Source organism: Oreochromis niloticus, linkage group LG15, assembly GCF_001858045.2.
Source record: "Oreochromis niloticus isolate F11D_XX linkage group LG15, O_niloticus_UMD_NMBU, whole genome shotgun sequence".
In the NCBI taxonomy this organism is placed as follows: domain Eukaryota; kingdom Metazoa; phylum Chordata; class Actinopteri; order Cichliformes; family Cichlidae; genus Oreochromis; species Oreochromis niloticus.
Genome location: NC_031980.2, coordinates 22,607,576 through 22,626,861, shown reverse-complemented (window position 1 = coordinate 22,626,861; position 19,286 = coordinate 22,607,576). Strand labels below are relative to the sequence as shown.

Below are 19,286 nucleotides of genomic sequence, written 5' to 3'. Positions count from 1 at the left end.
TCCTTAATTACACCCACACACAGTAGAAGACGTCAACAGTCTACACACTACTTTGATTTATAAAGTCTATAATATTTGGCCTCAGTGTCCATGCTGGTCGCACACACAAGCAGAGGTTGGGTTAAAGCGGTGAGCAAAGAGAGAAAGAATTCACCGCGCTCGAGTTTTCCAGCTCTCTGTCACAACGTAAACTTCAAGCAACAATAAGACATGATGTGAATGACACTCATGACACCCGTTAGCTGTAAATTGCCAAGGCCTCCTCTGAATAAACCAGAACAAAATCGAGATCTGTCGCCCAGATGTGCGAGGCTGAAAGCAAATATGTCAAGAATGAAAGCAGGAACCGAAGCAGTTGGACCCGCAATGAAAGAGGAACTAATTAAATAAGGAGCCGAAAATAAAACTGATGTGTGCAGAAAATTACCAAAGCAGAAAAAAATAATAAAGAGGGAACAAACAGAAAAGAAGTAATGCGGTGGGTTTCTCAATGTTGGACAGATGTGACAAAGAAAACAGACATGCAGGAAGGATGAAAGAGAAGTTAGGACCATAAAGTAAATATATGCAGACTGATTGAAACATAATTGACTTAAAAGAATTTGCAAAACAAAGCACAGGCAGAAGCTAAGATGCCTCCCCCTCTGTGCTGAGCAGAAAGGTGGAGCACGACCCTTTTAGTTCGATTTCTTTAGACTGCAAAGGTTAAAATTGTGAAGCCACAAAACACATCAATGCAACACTTCCTGTCAACAGCAGCTAAGCTCCCCCCGCATCTGCTTCCTCCTTGAACACAAACACACCTCTTCTCTTGTGACAGTAATATAATAAAAACACCTTTACACAACGTGACATCTCGTATTACACAGCTTTTTTTTTTTTGGTGTTCTCCAGTGTGTGTGTGTGTGTGTGTGTGTGTGTGTGTGTGTGTGTGTGTGTGTAGAAGTGTGTGTGTGTGTGTGAGACTCCTCTCGCTGTCGTTTTGGAAAGGAGAGTTTGACACAACACACTCTGTTCATTAGCGCCTCACAGCCAACCCTGCACTGCTCTGTGTGTGTGTGCGCTGTCTCTTCATTAACACATCAACTCCTCCACTCTGAGGTGACACATTAAAACATTCTCGAATATTCTGCTCTGCATGTATTAGCATATATTTACATGCTAACGAGACGAGAGGAGCTGGACTGAGGCACGTGTTTCACATGAATACAAAGAACTGTGTATCTGATATATCTGATGTATCTGTGAGCTCAGTGTCCTCAGGAAAACGGGTTCATGAGAAAACCGACACGGCTTTAAATTCTCAGCTGCTTCTCGTGATGATTTTAGTAAACAAAAAATATCGTGGGAACGTGTGTATGTATTTTACAAGTTTGAAATAAAAGGAACGAAAAAGTGGAAGTAGAAAAGAAAGAAAACCCCTGTATGATAGAAGAGATAGTAAGGGGGAATGAAGGGGAAAGTGAACAAGGAAGCAGAAAAAGGCTGAAGTAAATTAACTGGTGAGGAAGGCAGGTTAAAACATCACACCAGCCAAGATCACAGACTGTATATGAAAGACAACACGTGAATGTGCCAGAAACCTGTGTTCTTTCTAATGGCCAGCAGGAGGCGACACCAACATTTGCACAAAATTAGATTTTATAGAACAGCCGTTTGGAATTTAAAAAACTTTAGTTGTGACTCTTGATGAGAACTTCATTCCCCATTAATAGCTTTAATTTTCAAGTTACTGACAAGCTCAGCAATAAAAACAGGTGAGAAGAGGAATGATAATGACACATAAGTATTTTTTAAATCCCACTGCCGCGTTTCATTAGTTTGATTTCTTTCTAAACATTAAACATTTATGTAAATTTTTAATTAAATTATAGAAAGTATTGATGTGAAATCCCACCTGATATGGGAACTACTCCCAATGGATTTGATCCTATAGACAGGGGTGCACATAAGTGGTCCGCAGGTGCGCATGCGCTGTCAAAATAAAGAACGCGCACCAGATAAGAAGTTGTAACGCAACTGAGGACAGAAAATCTTATGTACAGAAACGCGCGTTGCAACTTCTTATCTGGTGCACGTTTTTTATTTCGACAGCGAATGCTCACCTGCGGATCACTTATGTGCACCCCTGCCTATAGAAGTCTGAAAGCATTTTATTCACCCTATAAAAGGCATCTTATCACAGAAGCGTATCCTAAAGGATTCATCTGTACAAAAGCTCATAAAGGTGTAACTTCATTCATGCATACATATACATATAAACAAATATAAATACATTTTTTTGTGCAGCCTAGCCTACCTGTATTACGTGTTGAATTCCCACAACTGGGGAATCACTGGTAGAAGTGTGGGTAGGAAAAATGAAGCCAGTGTGGAAGGGCACCACCAGGTGGCGATAGCGGTGAATGCAAAAAACAAAACTTCCAGTCCTGTAGAAGTCTGTGCAAAAACAGCTTTCTGACTTGACCACCGTAAATATTTTTCTGCTGAGTTTATTGGCTCAGTTACTCATTTTTAGTCACATAGACTGAAAAATTAAAGCTGTTTAGAAAATGATACTTATGTTTTAAAATGAAGGATTGGCTGTAGTATCAAAATGATATGCTCATTGGCTAACGAGATGTCAGTAATTAGCCAATTAGTGTCCAGTTTAACAATCAGGGCCTCCTTTGTCACGTCCAAGAAATCTTAAAGTTTCAAAACAGCACATCAGAAAGCCATGTATAGAAGCGTATGGGGAAAAAAAAACAACAATTGAAAAAGTGACTTAATCCCCACAGACTCCAATGTTAAATTGTCCAGACCTGCAGGAGTAATAAATCTAATAAATACAGCCTGACACAAAATGCAGTTATTGTCTCTAGAGCTAATTTCACTCTTGATGCCAAGTGACAACTTTTTTTTATTTTTTTATTAATGTTTATGGTTAAGAGACATGGCTGCCAACAGACAAGTATTACATATATTTATACATTCAATACACAATCATATTTATTGTATTTGTAATTATATATATTATACAATATATATAATTGTTACGGAATATTAGATTATTGATGAGCAATTTGTTTGACTAACACAGTCAACAAAATGTTTAGTTTCAGTTCTGATGAACAAAATTTGGATCTGTTACATTTACGCTGAGAATCATTAATATAATTATTAATATGTCTAAAAAAGTGTCTGAAAAAATAAATTGCCAAACACTGCAGTTCCATAAATGACCATTTGAAGCCTGGATAAAAACAAAAAGAAGATTCACTCCCAATAAATCACTCCCACGTTAAATTATCCAACAGCATTGAAAAGAATATATACTGCCTGTATCTTTAATAACTCACACATTTTGGATTTTAAGGCTTGACAAGTATGCCGACACAAAGCTATAGCTCCTAGCTGTCTGCTAAGCCTCACTGCTAAGGTTTATAACTCTTACTATCTAAAGAGAGTCGCTGATCTGGACGTCACATTTATGCTTTTGGTGCATTTTTAATGGAATTACTATGTGACAAATAACATGTCCTGCTTTGAGCTTCAATAAGTTTGTGCTTCAGTTTTAGTGATTAAAATGTAGCACTTAGTCTATTACATAGTGCTAATTAGCAGGTGTATTATATGCAGCTTGATCGTGTTCGCACAATGTTATTCTGTTACATCATTATTATTATTTTATTATGCAGTGACATAAAATAACTTTCTACTTTAAGATAGGAAAAAGTGAGAGTGGAAAATTAAAAAAGTCAAAAGCAGTAAAAGGACGGTAAGCAGAAGAAAGTTTTAAGACAAAAAACTACTTGTACAAAATTATGGAAAAGAAGGGGAGTGGGAAATTAACAAATAAAAGGACGGAAGTGGAGAAGGAAGGAAGGAAGTTATCAGCCACAAAAAGGAAGGAAGGAGACAGGAAGGAAGTGGTGACAACCTTGAAAAGACAAAGAGTAAAAGAAAGTGCAAAAAAGTTTAAATTCCATCAATCCCTTTGTTGGAGCCAGAAGGAGGAATAAAAGCAGCAGGACACATGAAACAGACACACATACCCAGCAACGCACACGCAGACACTGTCAATACAACCTAACTGCTAATGCTACCAACTGACACACCACAGAGTGTGTGTGTGTGTGTCTGAGAGGAAGTGAAACGAGCTAAATTGTGTCAGCATGTGTGTTTCTGTTATACGAGCAGCTGTGAAGGTCACTCCCGTTGAGAAGCGCTCTCAGGCACACGCACACTTCCTTAGTTTCTCACACTGCCTGACTCGTTCTCGGAAAAATATCACAGGAAGTGGTATGCATCACATTTAGAGATGAAGCAGGCCAAGAGTGTGCTTCTAAACTATACAAATCAATACGCAAGACAGAGAAAAGAGCGTGTAAAGTTCACCCGCACAACATCCAGTGAAGATTTGCCTCCTCCTTTCTAAAAATCATTTGTTATTGTCATTCTTGAGCCTTTAGTTTTGGAAAATAGCATAAATTTCTTTTAAATACAGTATTTATTACTCCAAAGACTAAAGTTTAATTTCTGCTATGTGGAGGTTCAGTGACAGGAAAACCGCTGGTCTATAGCGCCCTCTGGTGGCAGTCTGCATGAACAGAAACACTAATGCTAAATTATAACTGTAAATAGATATGTCTTTTATTAATGTCATATTAATGGGTAAAAAAAAGGTTAGACAAATAGTAAAAAAAAGCAATATACAAAAATGTATGTAAAATATAATTTAATTAATAATATTATAAAAAATCCACACAAAAATATTAAAAACTTGTAATAGGATGTTTCTTGGGAGATCACTCCTTCCTTGTTTTGGGTTTGGGGGCTGAAACAGACAGAAAGTTTTACACTGTTAGAAAAGAAGAGAAGGTATAATAGTGTAAAAAAGAAACAATGGTGCAAAAAAAAGCAACAGTAAAGTATGAAAATATCAAACATTTTGAAAATGGAGCGTGAGGAGGAGAAAAAAAAGACATGCAGAGTGGTTTTGTTTTTCACCATTTGGATTCTCCTGTTTGTAGAAAGTCTTCAGCATGTCTATAGCTTCCTCTGCTCTGTGACCTGAAATACACTGAACACACACACACACATATAATACACACTATCATATACACCACACAAGGACTTTACATTCATGTAACTCTTGAACATCCCATTCAGAAAAGGAGCTGATCTGCTTGCCCAAAGCTTTCTGAACTCAGCTGCAGGAACCACAAACTACTCCACAAACATGCAGGCAGAATCCAGAAAGACACCAGGAGCAAACACAGACCTTGAACTGGGTCCCAGTGTGAGGCAGGTCTGCAGAGGAGACATCCAGGACTGAGCCGCAGCCTCCGAAGCGCTCGTTCCTGCAGCCGTACACGACCACGGGGATGTCTGACAGCTGGTAAAGGAACAACAACTGAATCCAAACACACACACACACACTAGCAGAGAGGTGAGGCGAGGATACTGAGGAGGCGCAGCGCTGCAGCACACATTATGCACGGCTCCACGGTGACGTACAGCGCTATCCGCTCGCACACGCTCTTCACGTCCAAGCTGCTACGCCAACACCAGTCCAGGACCTGATCCAGAGCGACCATCTCAGCGTGCCGAGTGGCCTGAAAAAACCACCACGCACAAAGAAACGTATGCAAACCTCAGGTATCATGTTGATGCTCAGGTATTTGTTCCTCTACTTCATTAAACATTAAACAGCTGATTGAAACTCTGATATATCCCCTCATACTGATGCTCAAAAGCCAATGGCGAGTGTGACCCTTGGAGTGGCTTTAAATTGATTTGGTTGCAGTTTTTAAACAGGTTCAGCCCTGAAAATTTCAAAATTTACAAAAGACTCTTTGTATTTTCATGAGATGGGCTGAAATCATTATACAAAAAAGCACAGCTGATTCTGTGGAGGTGAGGTGGGAACTTTTTGTACTTCAGTCCAGATAAGGTGACGCTTTAACTCCGAATTTCTTCAGCAGTAAAAACACACAGCAGTAAAAAAGCTGAAAGGATTTCATGTACCTGTATGAACTTTAAATATAAAACTGCTCAGACTTTAAGACAAAAATGACCCAAGCAACCAAATAAAAAGAGCAAAGTGTTTTCCTCCTTATATATAGCGACTATATTTAAATCCAAAATCCACTTTCTCATCAAGAACAGTGCCCAGATGTATGTCTGTTCACGCCCTCTTGCTCATCTTTAATCAGACATGATGCAGGGACAGTGGGGACTTTTCCTTAGGTTGAGCCACATTTATTTGGAAGGAAAACTGTTCACACCATGAAAGAATTTTCTCAGTTATGGGCTCTCACTCCACACGCCACAGAGGATTCACTATTACAGAGTTGCCTTACTTAAGGACAAATATTGATCAGTGATTGATCTGACACTCGCAGATTACAGAAACTAATTAGGTCGGTCAAAGCAAACTACACAGTGGGGGTTCATTGAAGATTACTGTACAGGGCACCATTAACCCAAACCCTCTGGGACCTGTTTGTTCAATAGTTTGAACAGATAATTGTTCAAACTATTGAACTTGTTACATTTTAATATACCAATATATTATTTCTTCTTCTCCTCTTTTCTTTTCTCCACACCAATATTTAGTGTATCAGTTTATTCATTTTGTTTTGTCTTAGTTGTTGACTTAAGTTCTGAAAGAAGACCGTTCATACATGCATTTGCAGAGACAAACAGCTTTAGTCATGTGCGGCAGATTTTGCCTACATTTTTAGTCTCATTGACTTCATTCCTTCCCTTCCCCACAACTTTGTCTTTGTAGACCATGAGACATCCGACAGGCACCTCTCCATTCTCCAGAGCTTCTTTGGCCTACAGAAACACATTTAAAAAGGCAGTCAACAGGAAGGAACTAAAGATGGAAAATTGCTTAGTGTTAAGAAGGACTTCAGAAGAGAAAAATCACTGATATGCCTGTGCACAGATCTCTGGCTGCAACTCACAGCTTTGAGAGTGTGATGTCTTTAGGATTCTCTAGATTAAACTTTTAGACATTTCTTAATACCATAAAGGAGGCACATGAAATTATTTTTACATTATACACTATGTTTTAAGGATTAAGGGGTTATTACAGTGGATATTCTGCCTCTTGCCATCTCTATCATCCTCCTCTGCCATACTAACCCTTCTTTCACTACATCCATGAACCTCCTCTGTGGCCTTGCCTGGCAACTCTGTATTCAACACCCTTTGTCCAGTACATGTCCTGCACATGTCCAAACCACCTCAGCCTTGCCTCTTTATCTCCAAATACTTAAGCTTTTCCCTCTGATTTCTAATCTTGTGCATCCTGCTCACTGCAACTGAAAATCTGAGCATCTTCAGCTCAGCCTCCTGTATTTTTGTCAGTGCCACCATCTCCAAATCATCACACCAGGTCTCACTACCATCACCTTCACTTTTACTCTTGCTGCTGACCTTCTGTCAACAATCACCCCTGACACTCGTCTCCACCTGCTCCATCCTGTCTGTACTCTCTTCTTCATCTCTCTTGTGCACTGTCTGTTGCTTGAGATGGTTGACCTCAGGTATTTAAACTCGTCTACCTTGACTATTACACTTATGTCTTTCTCATTCACACAGATTTTCTATCTGATTTTCATTCCGCTCTCTTCCACCTGTTTACTACAGATCACAGTGTTATCTACAAACATCCACGAGGTTCACGGAGACACCTGTGTGACCACATCTGGCAAATGTTTACATTATTTATTATTTACTATAATAAATAAACTTTTTCCAGCTGTATATAATATTACTACTTAATCACTAAACATGATCAGAGCCTGGATAAACAGCAGAAAAGGGACATCAGAGGTCTATAACAGAAAAAATGAAATATAAATAAAGACATCTAAGTAGCATTACTAGATAAAGTTAGCTAGAAAAATAACCAATACCTCAATCAATACAATAAGGCAAATAAAAAAAATAGAAACTTCGTAGTTTAAATGAAAACAATTGTTTTAAAACTGTAAATTTTACAAAACAAACAACAAAGTCTCCGTGACTCGGCTGAAGAGTTAACGGAGTGATTAAAAACACGAGCTCACCATGTCAAAAGCTCTGGCCATCCACCTCTCAATTTCCTCTTCACTTGGACAGAACAGCTCCACAGACTCTTCTTTACCACCCTCCTCTGTTCCCATTTCAACTGCTGTGACCAAAACTCAATATAAAAAAATAATTTTTTAGAGTTCTGTTTTTTAATTCCCGTTTTACCCGCTGTCGCACCGATGCAACGAACTCACACCGGTGGGGGGAAGATAATATTGGACGGACCACTCGCTGCACCTGCGCTCCACGCTCGTTCTGGTCTAATGACGTCAAGTTGACGACTATTGTGGAGGGATCTAAACCGGACGTTATCGATGTTACCCAATTAAATAAAAGAACAATTTCATGGTCTACTCTAGTGATACATACAGGGCTAAATTTTTAGGGCTCGATACGATTCGTTTATAAGATTAAAAAAAAATCTATAGTGTTTTACTTCAGAGACAAGTCTGACACCTATCTATATATTAGATATTCACTTTTGTTTTCGTCAAATTTTGAAATATTTTATTTTAAGATTTTGGCTCAGTTTTGCAAAGCTTGTATGTGCATTGGTATATTGCATTGTATTGTATAATTTATATGCATTTAAAAATAGTAAGTGCTTCTTCCTTGCATAAATAAATAAGAATGTTTCCAGGAGCCTTGTTGCAGACAGAAAGTCACTTTGTTATTACTGTATTATAGTTCGACTTGTGGTTTTATTTTGAAATAGATAACCGGAAGTCATTACAATAGTTACCATGACCAAAGTACTTTGGCACTTTTGAGAGTTAGCAAGCTGCTATCCGAAACATGTCCGTAAAATAGTAAGAAAGAATTTAGAAATATAGTTTTTGTTGTTTTAGTTGGTGGCCCTCTCTCTGTCCGAGGATGTTTTCGTCTGCGTGGAATTTTATAAAACGCCATAAAAAGAAATTTATTTTCACCGGAGCTCTAATTGGAGGTAAGTCATGTTCCTGTTAGCCGCCGTGCTAATGCAAGACTGCAGCAACACGCCAGACTCCGCGGAACAGCGTTTAAACTGGGCTTTTTATCCCCCTGTAAAATAAAGACAGAAGAAATGCACACTAACCCATATTTCAAAAGCATCAAAAAAGAATGGTATTTGGTTTATTCAGAATTTGTTTTCTCCATCGTGCCGCAGAATATTTAGTGAAACTACCCTGTTTTTTTTTTTTAACAACCCACAAGGTGTGTTTGCATTGAAAAGACCTTTTTAGGAAACCAGTTAGTTTCACCGAAATTAACACTGCATTATGTGGTAGTTGATTACTAAGTTAAATACTATTAATTGGAGTTCTTACGGTGTATTTTATATGGGGCTCTTTAAATAGCCAACAAATGAATGAAGTTTGGTGTAGCTGTTCATTATTCGTGTTTAAAATGAATTAAGTGTACGTTGACCTCCACATAACTGATGGCCTTTTATCTCACGTGGCTTTATGGAAAATTCAGTCTCACTAATCATATTAATTGAGAAGCTATAGCATCTGCAGCAAGTCGTAACATAGGCACACATTTGTAAGTGGGATCCGGTGGCTATATGGGTGGGGGGGCTTTTAATAATTAGCCCACTTTTTTAATGTTTAAGAATATGTAGTGTTTCTACTTTAAGTTGAAGTGCATTTTCTGATTTGACTTTACTGGTTTAAAACTGAGAGTGGTAAATATGTGATGTGGGGGGGGGGGGGGGGGAGTCCAGAGATAGCAGGCAGTGGCACCAGGAGGCAAGAGTCCCTGCAGTGCAAGTTTTTCTGAATGAGCACCTTTGTCTTCTGATGAAACGTTTTATTTCCTGATGAAATTTGTCTATTGCAGAATGACAGTTCTTTAGTTCATTGAGTCACTGGATGATTTGAAAATGATCACATGTTTTTACTGTCCAATCCCAGCTTAATCGAGCAGCTGTTTAAACTTCTCTACCGCAATCATCAAATCACCCAATAAGGGAATATACTTTTTTTTGTTTCAACATTTTTATTTTTAAACTTTCAATATAAACAAAACAAGAAAAATTACATTTATTACACTCTATTTTCACGCACCAGACCCCACACCCACCACTCCCTCATCCCCTGTGCACCTCAAGTTGCAGAAAGCCAGCTAGTAAAAGACGACCTAATACAGTTATACTGATAGAGTTTGTCTATTAAACCATAAGTCACTATTTCGTAGGATGCCAATTTAACCATTGTCGTCAACCATTCTTCCTAGGGAGGGGGGCACTTTTCCTGCCAGTGTCGGACCCGTTTAGCTGTAGTAAGGGCCAGGATGATCCATTTTTTATTATGGGGGGAGAAGTCACAGTCAGAAAGTTCTGTGGTTATACCAAGCATGGACAGTTTTGGTAAGATGCGAAATCTTCTTTTCAGAACACTAAAAATGACCTCCATGATATTTTCCCACCAGTCCCAAAGTGCCGGACAGCTCCATAGCATATGTAGAATCGAGGCATCCTGGCTATCACATCTCCAGCAAATGTCCATTGAATCAAATTCCATTTTTGCAATTGTTCAATGCCACCTGTGGATTATCTTTAACTGGATAAATCTGCTGCCTATTTCCTTATACATGGTATTAACATTATGAAGTTATGACTCCCATTCAGCTGGAGATCTGTCCACTGCCAGATCTTGGGCCCAACAACCTTTAACTTTGGAAAGAGGGTCAGCTAACTGATCTTGCAGTAAATGGTACATCTTAGAGGTGATCTTGAAAGCAGTGCTTCCACAGGCCTGGCTGCAGGACAACTCGTGGGGCTTTCCAGCCATTTTGATAAAGTCTGCGTGTTTGGACATATCTCCAGAATTGATTGCGCTGAAAATTATATAGCTTAACAATCTGATCGAAGCTCAGGAAACGTTTGGTTCTGCAATCAAATAAATGTGATACATAGAAGGTGCCTGTACGCCACTGTAGCCAGTCAACCTGTGCCCCACCAATTAAAATTCTTTCCCCCATAAAGGTGCTAAAGGTGATTTAATGAAGTCCCAATGGCCCGTCCTGTGTAATTTACACCATAATGTTTTCACAGTTACAACTATTGGATGGTTAGGTTTAGGGAATATACTTTTGAAAAACAGTGTTTATCCTTGCACTGGAGAAACTTGGAGAATCCATTTCAAGGCTCATTTGAGCTGTTATATTTTACACAGTGATTCAACACCTTTAATTCGTCACAAATCTGTAAATCTGCTACTGAAAGTACAGCCCTCTGGTATTATTCCATGTCATAAATATCTCCAGGGCAAATCCTGGTTAGCTTTTGCATCGTTCCAAAGCCAAGGATAGTTTTCTTCATCTAATGTGACCTCATTGTGCTGCCTGTGTCCCTTCTCAGGCGTGTACCTTCTAGGTAAATATGCCCAGATAAAGTTCCGCGAGATCCAAGAGAGGGAGGCTACAGAGTACATTGCTCAGGCCAGAAGACAGTTCCACTTCGAGAGCAACCAGAGGACCTGCAACATGACTGGTAATTATTTTACACTTGACCTTGTTATGACTAACAGTTGACAGAAAAAGGTGAGGATCAACACTGAAGTGAAAGATTTAAATGTGTGTTGCAGTGTTGTCCATGCTCCCGGCGCTCAAAGAAGCCATTGTCACGCAACTCAACTCAGAAAGTCTCACAACACTACTCAAGTCCAAGTGAGGAAAAAGCTTCTTTAACTCGTTCAAACAGTAGTAGTACACATAAGTTTATTATTTAAGGCTACATTTTTCTTTTGTTCATTATTTTATGTTGACTGTTGCAGTTTTTTTTTTTTATTCTTGAGGAAAACAAGTTCATGTGGTGAAATAAATGTGTACAGTGGCTTATGCCCATTTCTCTCCTTCACATCTACTTTACAGACCGGCTAATAAACTGGAGATTTGGGAAGATTTAAAGATCATCAGTAAGTGTTTTTCAGTTCAGATGTCACAGAGTGTATCTGAGTAAAATCCAAATGCCTCTAAATAATCTAATAAATGACTTATTGGATTTAAAAACAAACATAAGAAAACTTAAAATTTGATAACAGAACTTGTCGTTTCGCTCAGGTTTTACACGCACGATTGTGGCGGTGTACAGCACCTGTATGCTGGTGGTTTTACTGAGAGTCCAGCTGAACATCATTGGAGGATACCTGTACCTGGATAACTCAGTGGGAAAGAGCACAACGGTGAGGAGCACAGTGATTCCTAGAACTGATTGACTACTGTATAAATGGATCAGCTGCAGCTCACTGTGTCAGGAGTTTTGGGAACTTTGGAAACTGTTTGGAAAGAGAGAGACATATTAGACATGTTAAATATCTGTCTGATAATATTTATCCATGATCATAAAAAATACACCTTTTAAACATTATCTGGATTCCCCAAAAAAGCCCTGACCTGTTGTGAGCCTCTCGGACTGTCCTGCAGTTTCTGCCACACTGAGGTGATGAATTGTGGGGTGGTTTGTCTGTTGGAGAGTTTGGAGCCCAGGGCAAAGCCTTGGGTTCTTTGTCATGCTCCAAACACGTCCACTGGCAGGGTGGACATTGTTTGGGTGGGTGGTACATGTCAGAAAATATTTCCCACATCTTTCAGTGATATGAGAATGTGAGAATGCCCATTTCTGACCTGCTAGTTCCCAGTTTGTGTCCAGTTATGCTGTTTGTGTCAGTCTGACAGTAAGACGGGTAATATTTTGGTGTACCCACAGCTAGGAAATAGTCGTCCTGTGTACTGACTCCTGCACCAGAAACATGTTTCCTGTAGTAAGATGAAAGATTATCTAAGGTTTGTGTAAAAATGTTTGAATGAATATCCAGATATGCCAGGACCCAAGGTTTCCCTGACGAACACTGTTAACAGGTTAAAAAAAAAAAAAGGTCCAGTTTTATTTGATTCCCCAGTGAAACTGGTGAAGTGTAACACATGGCCGTGATTAAAGAGAGCAGCACAGCAGTGCTTTTGCCTGAACTGAATAACATAGAAGAGAATACGTGAAAGATTTAACTAATGACCTGTTAATTAAAATAAGCTTAGATTGGCTCAAAAAATCTCTGCTTGTATTTGTTTAAAGCTGAGGTGAATATTATTCGGGAGTGTGTCTGTGTTGTGTGTCTGCTTGCAGACTCTTCTTGCCCCCCCAGACGTCCAGCAGCAGTACTTGTCAAGTATCCAGCACCTACTGGGAGACGGTATAGCACTCACACAAAAGCAGAAAACTGTAAAATCCTTGTTTCCATCTGTCAGTGCAGGACTCTTGTAATGTTTCTTCTGTCTCTGTCTCACACTAGGTTTGACAGAGCTGATAACAGTAGTGAAGAAGGCGGTACAGAGCTCACTGGGAAGGTGATCTGCAGCAATTATTCTCTTCATTATCCATCAGTGATCTATAAAGCAACGGAACAAGTTATTAACAACTTAGCTTAGGCTGGTAAAAGCAATGTGGAATAAATTATTTGTATTGGTCTTTGTTGTGCATCTTTTAAATTAAAAAATCGATCATCAAAATATCAACGTGGTTTATTTCTCATCTGCAGCGTGTCTCTGAAGGAGACCTGGTCTCTGCTGGAGTTGGAGCAGCAGCTGAACTGGATCAGAGCGGAGGTGGAGGCCAGCTCGAGGCGGTCTCTGTCCTGGTACCTGCTTGCAGATGACGAGAACGTGCTGGCCGATCAGGTGACTGCTCACAGCAGATTTACACCGCCATTCGTGGGAAAACCCCATTACAGAGTCTTACAGATCTCTTTTCTTCTGCTTCTGTAGGCGTGCGGGCTTACAGACAATGACATTATGACCATAAAGCTGCTTAACGAGACTAGAGACATGCTGGATAGGTAAATGACACACCTGTTTGTAGGTATGCTACAAGATTGTGTTTGTGCTCCCGTGAAAGGTGAATTTCTGCTTTTTGTGTCTGACTTCAGTCCAGACTTCACCACTGTCCTCAAAGCCTGTCTGAACCGAGGTTTCTCCCGTCTCTGTGACAACCTGGCCGAGTTCTTCCGCCCGCCTCCAGGTGACTCTGCCCCCAGCTGTGGACCTGATAGGTAAGCCATTGACACCTGCTTTATTGGTTCGTTTTACTGCTATCATTTGCATTTGAAACGTGGAAAAATCTTATTAAATCCCTACATATGTGATAGCAGCTGGAGATATTATTCTGTCATTGTGAGTTTGGTGACCTGAAGGTTACACTGTGAACAAATTACAATACGCCGGGCTTTCTTTGGCTACGTTGGCTTGACAACTGCTTCATTCTGCTCACATAAAACGGGGCGCTTCATATTCTTCCACACAAAATAATCCCTTTATGTTCTGCATTCGAGTAGCTGCAGTTCCAGCAGTGTTAAACAGACCAAGCAGCAGATTACCATCAAATATAAAGACATTTATACATTTTCATTCCTGTGACATTACAGCGTTCAATTTGTACTTCATTCAGTGGTTTTAGTAAAGTATGGCTTAACAGCTTGCACATGTAAAAATGTCCCTCCAGCAGAGAATCGATATTGCATTTAAAACGTGCTGCGAATATAAGAATCAAGGAAAATGTGGGCCCTCCTGGCGATTTTAAACTAAACCTCTGAACATAACCTGGTCCTCACCAGGGCATATATTCAGTATGGGTTGCCGCAGTGATTTTGACAGGTAACCAGAGAGCCAGTTTCACAAGCTGAAACTGAAAATGCACATAATGATTTAGAAGATGTTAACATTCAAGTCAGGTCTCAGACGTGTACTTTGATTGTTCTTTTTAAGCTTTTCCTTTTGGGAATGCCAAAATGGACATTAATATAGTCCTGCCTGTTCAGGAGGACTATATTAACATCTAACTTGCTTCACTGTCGGTTGTTTGGGGTTGTCAGATCTGATTCTGTGGAGGTCGTGGTCACTCCTCGGTTTTGTCTGAACATAAATACCAGCCATGTGTAATGTAAAAGACACTCCTTATAAACATATTAAGTGTTGTGAGGTGGGTGTTTTATTTTGTTTTGTTTTGTTTTTTGGGGGGGGGGTTTGTTCTTGTTCTTATTTCCCAGCACACATTAGCATCAAGTGGGCATTACCTTAACTTTGCTGTCTTTTTCTGTTTGTGTGTTCAGTCTGTCTGCAGTCAGTCTGCCGCTGGCAAAGATCATCCCCATCATCAACGGTCAGATCAACACCATCTGCAGCGAGACCCCCAGTCACTTTGTTCAGGTAACATCGAACACCATTTTCTTGGTTCAGATGAACAAACGGTGGGAGTGAACTGTATCAGAGAGATGTGCAGTATTTCAGAATGGCAAACTGGCTTTGACCTGTTAATAACTTCTATGAAGTCTTCAAACAGCCAGATTCAGGGTGAAACAGTTGGAACAGGCAGCTGCTGTAGCTGCTGGCTATCTGTCAATTGGTCATTGTCCACACCCTGTTTGCTTTTTGATTTTCTTTACTGTTGGGAGCGTAATGTTCAAACAGATGTTCCAACCTGCTGACAGTTGCAGCTCACATATCAGAGTACACATGTTAATGAGTTCTAGAGAGTCACTGTCAGATTGATTATGAAATCTTTAATCTTGCGCGATCCGTTTCACTTTCTTTAATGTGTTTCAAACACTCTTAGATGACTTTATTCTTATTCATCTGCACTTTTGGGCCCTTTATCAAACCTTTATTTTGATTGAAATTATTTAAGAGACTATATATTAATTTTTATTATTTAAGAGGATTGTTTGACTATATATTAATTTTTATTTTTTTCCAAAAAAGTTAGGATTTGTGTAACATGTAAATAAAACCAAATCATGTATATCCTTTACTTAATTAAAAATTGTACAAAGACAACATATTGCAGATTTGTTTATTTTGACTTTTATTTTCTTACAAACTTGGTTGTATGTTAATAAAACATGTTTAAATCTGTGCAATCTCTGCAGGAGCTGCTGATGAACGACCAGGTGAAGGAGTTTGCGGCCAATGTCTACGAGACCTTCAGCACACCGCAGGAGCTGCAGAAGTAATCGTCTGGATTGGACGAGATGAGGAGAAGGCGAGGGAGGATTCAAGAGGAAGAAGAGTGGGATGAAAAAAGTCCTGGACTGTCAGCTCCTCATGAGACACTTTTCCTCCTCAGCATCTCGCAGACTTCTTACTCCGTGATTTGTGGCCACGGCAGGACAGCAGGGGTGTTCAAGCTCAGCGCCGTGGTGAATTACCAAACGGGAGGAGGAAGATGAGACCTCCACTGAGTCTGTAGTCAGAGCAGAGCCTGCAATCAACTTTAGGACCATTGCTCCTTGGGAACTGGAGTCCCATTTAACCCAGTAAGGTGGTTTTTGTTTGCTCTGCACCTCGGCTGTGTGTTTGAAGATCAGAAGAGTTTACAGTGTGTTTCTCTTTTTCTGTTTAAACTTCTGTAGTGGCTTGTTTGTAAGATTGGTCAGGTGTGGACACATTTCTATTGTTATTAATCAGTATTTTTATTGTGGGGGGCAGATGGTGCAGCAGATGGTGTTTTCAGAATATTTCAACTTAAACTTGGATGAAGAAGCTAATGAAAATGTCATGGATAGTAAAATCTGTATCTTTGTTTTCATTCTGGAAGTGTCACATGGTGATGGAATGAGAGTAAATGACCCATTTTTAGAGTTCTACAAACATTGGGAGGTTTGATGGTTGCTGATGGTGTAAGGTCTCTGGTCACAGGTTTATCAGTCAGTGGACGGTGGTTTGTGTCACTTTTGGACCTTTTTCACATGTTTTCACTCTCATTTACTGGTTGAGTTTGGGCACTAAAATTAATTCGGCTGGTCTTAGGAAAAGATGTAGCTATTTGGGTTAAAATGGGGTGCTCCACAATGGGAAATGTGTGAAGCATGACAAGCTGGGAGTGACATTCGTACGTCACCAATCCAGTGTATATAGCTACAGAAAAAGACCATGTGCATAGCTGAGACATGCCAATGGCGTTGTCTTTCATGCTAGAAACACCCAGTGTAGTTAACTGTGATTTTTTTAATATGGAGCTACAAAATTATATGAAGACTTCCCTGAATTTTAATCTGATTTCATGCTATAAATCTGTTTTGGAGGCTCTTTTAACTCTAACTTCTGCAGTTCCTTTGTTGTCCACAAGGTGCCACACTTCTTCAACTGTTTATATGCTTATTTCCAACCTTTAGCTTCACATGAAGTTGCTTCCCCTGTTTTGAAGTCCCTCGTCTTTCAATTCTTTATATTATTGGTATAATATTCTCTTCTTTGTGAGAAAGCAGCATCATTTTATTTAAATGGCACAGATATTTTTCTCATTATTTCAAGTTAATTTCATTTTTGGTGCAAAATCTTTCTAATCTTTCCCATTTTTCTTATGCTCATATGTATTTGACCACTTGGCTTTAGACTCATCTGTATAGACACTACAGGACTGTTATTCAAAGCCCAATCTTTCTCCTGTCGTCCTGCTGTGCTGCATATTTTCACTCTCTGCCTGCACATGCTACATCAGGCCCTTTTCTGAGACATGGGCGCGTATCACTGTTTCATCAGTCTGGTAAAGTGACACTTTTACATCAAAGTACCTCACTGCTTTATTTGTGCATACCTCTCACAGTGATGGAAAGAGCAGCAGTGTGTGCATTTGCAACAAGGGCAGACGAACCTTTGCACTCAGTGTGTTGTTTGCATTGTTTCTAGAAAAGTGCAACCACACCTTTGAATGTTGGACAGGTGTACCTGCCCCTGGGGCTGTCCTGTGAGAAAGAAATCTCTTTTGTGTTTTTGAAACAGTAAAAATTCATCCTGTAAATCAGAAACGGAGTTGTTGAGATGAATTGTTTTATGAAGTCCAACTCACAAACAACTCAGAAGGATGCGCAAGAGCTCTTGTATATGCCTTTCCGTTAGTATGGCAGCGTGTATGCACTCTTGTTAAAATGAATACTAGTTATGAGCTGGTATGATTGCAGTTTTACAAAGGTGCAGCCACTGTTTGCTTTTAGATGTGAAGCTGACACTGAGATGCCATCGGGTTGAGGGGAGGAAGGAGTATATGTGCAAAAGAGAGTTTAAAAGAAATAGTCACACCTGATCAGCTGATCGTGTAGGTAGAACATTGAGAAATACTGCACTTTGAGCCCCTATGAGTCACTGTTTTCACTGAGAGGAATGAGGTCGCTGATAGTTGAAGGTGTTTGATTTAATCAGTATCAAAACTCCCGGCTTCAAGAATTCTTTCTGAGAAGTCAGTGCCAGGTTTCAGTTCTGAATTCTGTCTCCATCGCAGTTTTCATATGATGTTTGATACGTTATGTCTCATACGGCTTTGATTACAAGAATTTACAACATCCAGCCAGGTGTATTCACTCTCATATCTGCTCCATAAAAATCTCTGCTCCTAAAAGTCTTAATTTAAGCAAAGTTGTGGATCACTTTTGATCGCCTGAAATGCTCCTGCAGCTGTAATGGAGAAAAACTCTGAGTCTGACTTTCCACTAATTGTTTGTCAAGGCAAATTTTTCACTTAGTTTCCTTCTCAGAACATGAGGAAACAGGTGACGGTCCGACTAACTTAGTTCCTGGTTCCCGAGTTGCATAATAAACGCAGCAGGGTGAGAATGTAAAACTCTGTATTTAATCACAGATGTTATGCCTTTTTGAAGCATAATGTCCTGAATGACAGCTGAAATGTATGTTTGTATCAATTCATTAAAGAGATAATGCATATGACACGTGATTTCATATACTGTCTTTCTTTTGTGTATTTTTAAAGGTTCAAACTGGAAATTTTCATGGAGTTGTTGTGTCACTAGGGGGCACTCTACTGTTCTCTACTGTGGGCTCTTATCATCCTAAGATCAGCATTTTCCCACATGTTGGAAAATGCTGGTATTGGAAAATGATCAGTGTGGCTGTTAAAAATTGTGTGACTCTTGTGACGTATGAAAGGATTAATTACTTAATTTAGTGGAAAGATTTTCCTAAAATAGAAATAAAACATTTCGTAATCACAGTCACATTATTTTCTTTCCGCTGTGGTCTTATGGATAGATTGAGACAGCCTCTTCATGTGTGCTATTAAAAGCCCAGCTCATTGCTTTCTTGCATTGCAAACCAAGATAAGGCTGGCTGACCTTGCATTATGATGTGAAAAAAGTTGGTCAGACTGAAAATTAACACAAAAGGGGAAAGCCGATTTAATATTGTCATTATTATTATTCAGATGTATTTTGTGGATTAACTTTTTCATCAGA

The 19,286-nt window shown here is 39.5% G+C and overlaps 2 protein-coding genes across 5 annotated transcripts in view; one reads left to right on the top strand and one right to left on the bottom strand.

Moving 5' to 3' along the window:
- Positions 1–18,769, top strand: part of pex3 (peroxisomal biogenesis factor 3) — a 54,647-nt gene extending 35,878 nt beyond the window's left edge. For 3 of the 4 annotated variants that reach the window (XM_025898830.1, XM_005452399.4, XM_019346022.2), the window contains 11 exons: positions 11,417–11,548; positions 11,643–11,724; positions 11,929–11,972; positions 12,118–12,239; positions 13,178–13,244; positions 13,344–13,398; positions 13,590–13,728; positions 13,816–13,886; positions 13,977–14,099; positions 15,156–15,252; positions 15,972–18,769. In XM_025898830.1, coding sequence (XP_025754615.1) covers positions 11,417–11,548; positions 11,643–11,724; positions 11,929–11,972; positions 12,118–12,239; positions 13,178–13,244; positions 13,344–13,398; positions 13,590–13,728; positions 13,816–13,886; positions 13,977–14,099; positions 15,156–15,252; positions 15,972–16,055 — 1,016 coding nt within the window. In that variant the 3' untranslated portion in view covers positions 16,056–18,769. Of the gene's footprint in view, positions 1–8,800; positions 9,020–11,416; positions 11,549–11,642; positions 11,725–11,928; positions 11,973–12,117; positions 12,240–13,177; positions 13,245–13,343; positions 13,399–13,589; positions 13,729–13,815; positions 13,887–13,976; positions 14,100–15,155; positions 15,253–15,971 lie in introns of those variants that run through there. The other variant, XM_013272259.3, reaches the window with a different exon arrangement.
- On the bottom strand, positions 4,195–8,378 carry adat2 (adenosine deaminase tRNA specific 2). The gene is made up of 6 exons (XM_003446647.5): positions 8,070–8,378; positions 6,724–6,828; positions 5,450–5,600; positions 5,267–5,373; positions 4,993–5,065; positions 4,195–4,819 (listed from the first exon to the last, which is right to left on the bottom strand). The coding sequence occupies exons 1-6, from the start codon at positions 8,163–8,165 to the stop codon at positions 4,791–4,793; spliced, it is 561 nt and encodes a 186-aa protein (XP_003446695.1). The 5' UTR covers positions 8,166–8,378; the 3' UTR covers positions 4,195–4,790.
- Positions 18,770–19,286: the final 517 nt, after the last annotated feature.

Bases quoted from the DNA above. Each gene is read 5' to 3' on its own strand.
- adat2 (XM_003446647.5), bottom strand. From the start codon at position 8,165: ATGGGAACAGAGGAGGGTGGTAAAGAAGAGTCTGTGGAGCTGTTCTGT. The intron at 6,829-8,069 runs GTGAGCTCGTGT...GTGTTTCTGTAG, and splicing joins TGGCCAGAGCTTTTGACATG to GCCAAAGAAGCTCTGGAGAA. The intron at 5,374-5,449 runs GTATCCTCGCCT...ACCAGCTGTCAG, and splicing joins TGCAGCGCTGCGCCTCCTCA to ACATCCCCGTGGTCGTGTAC.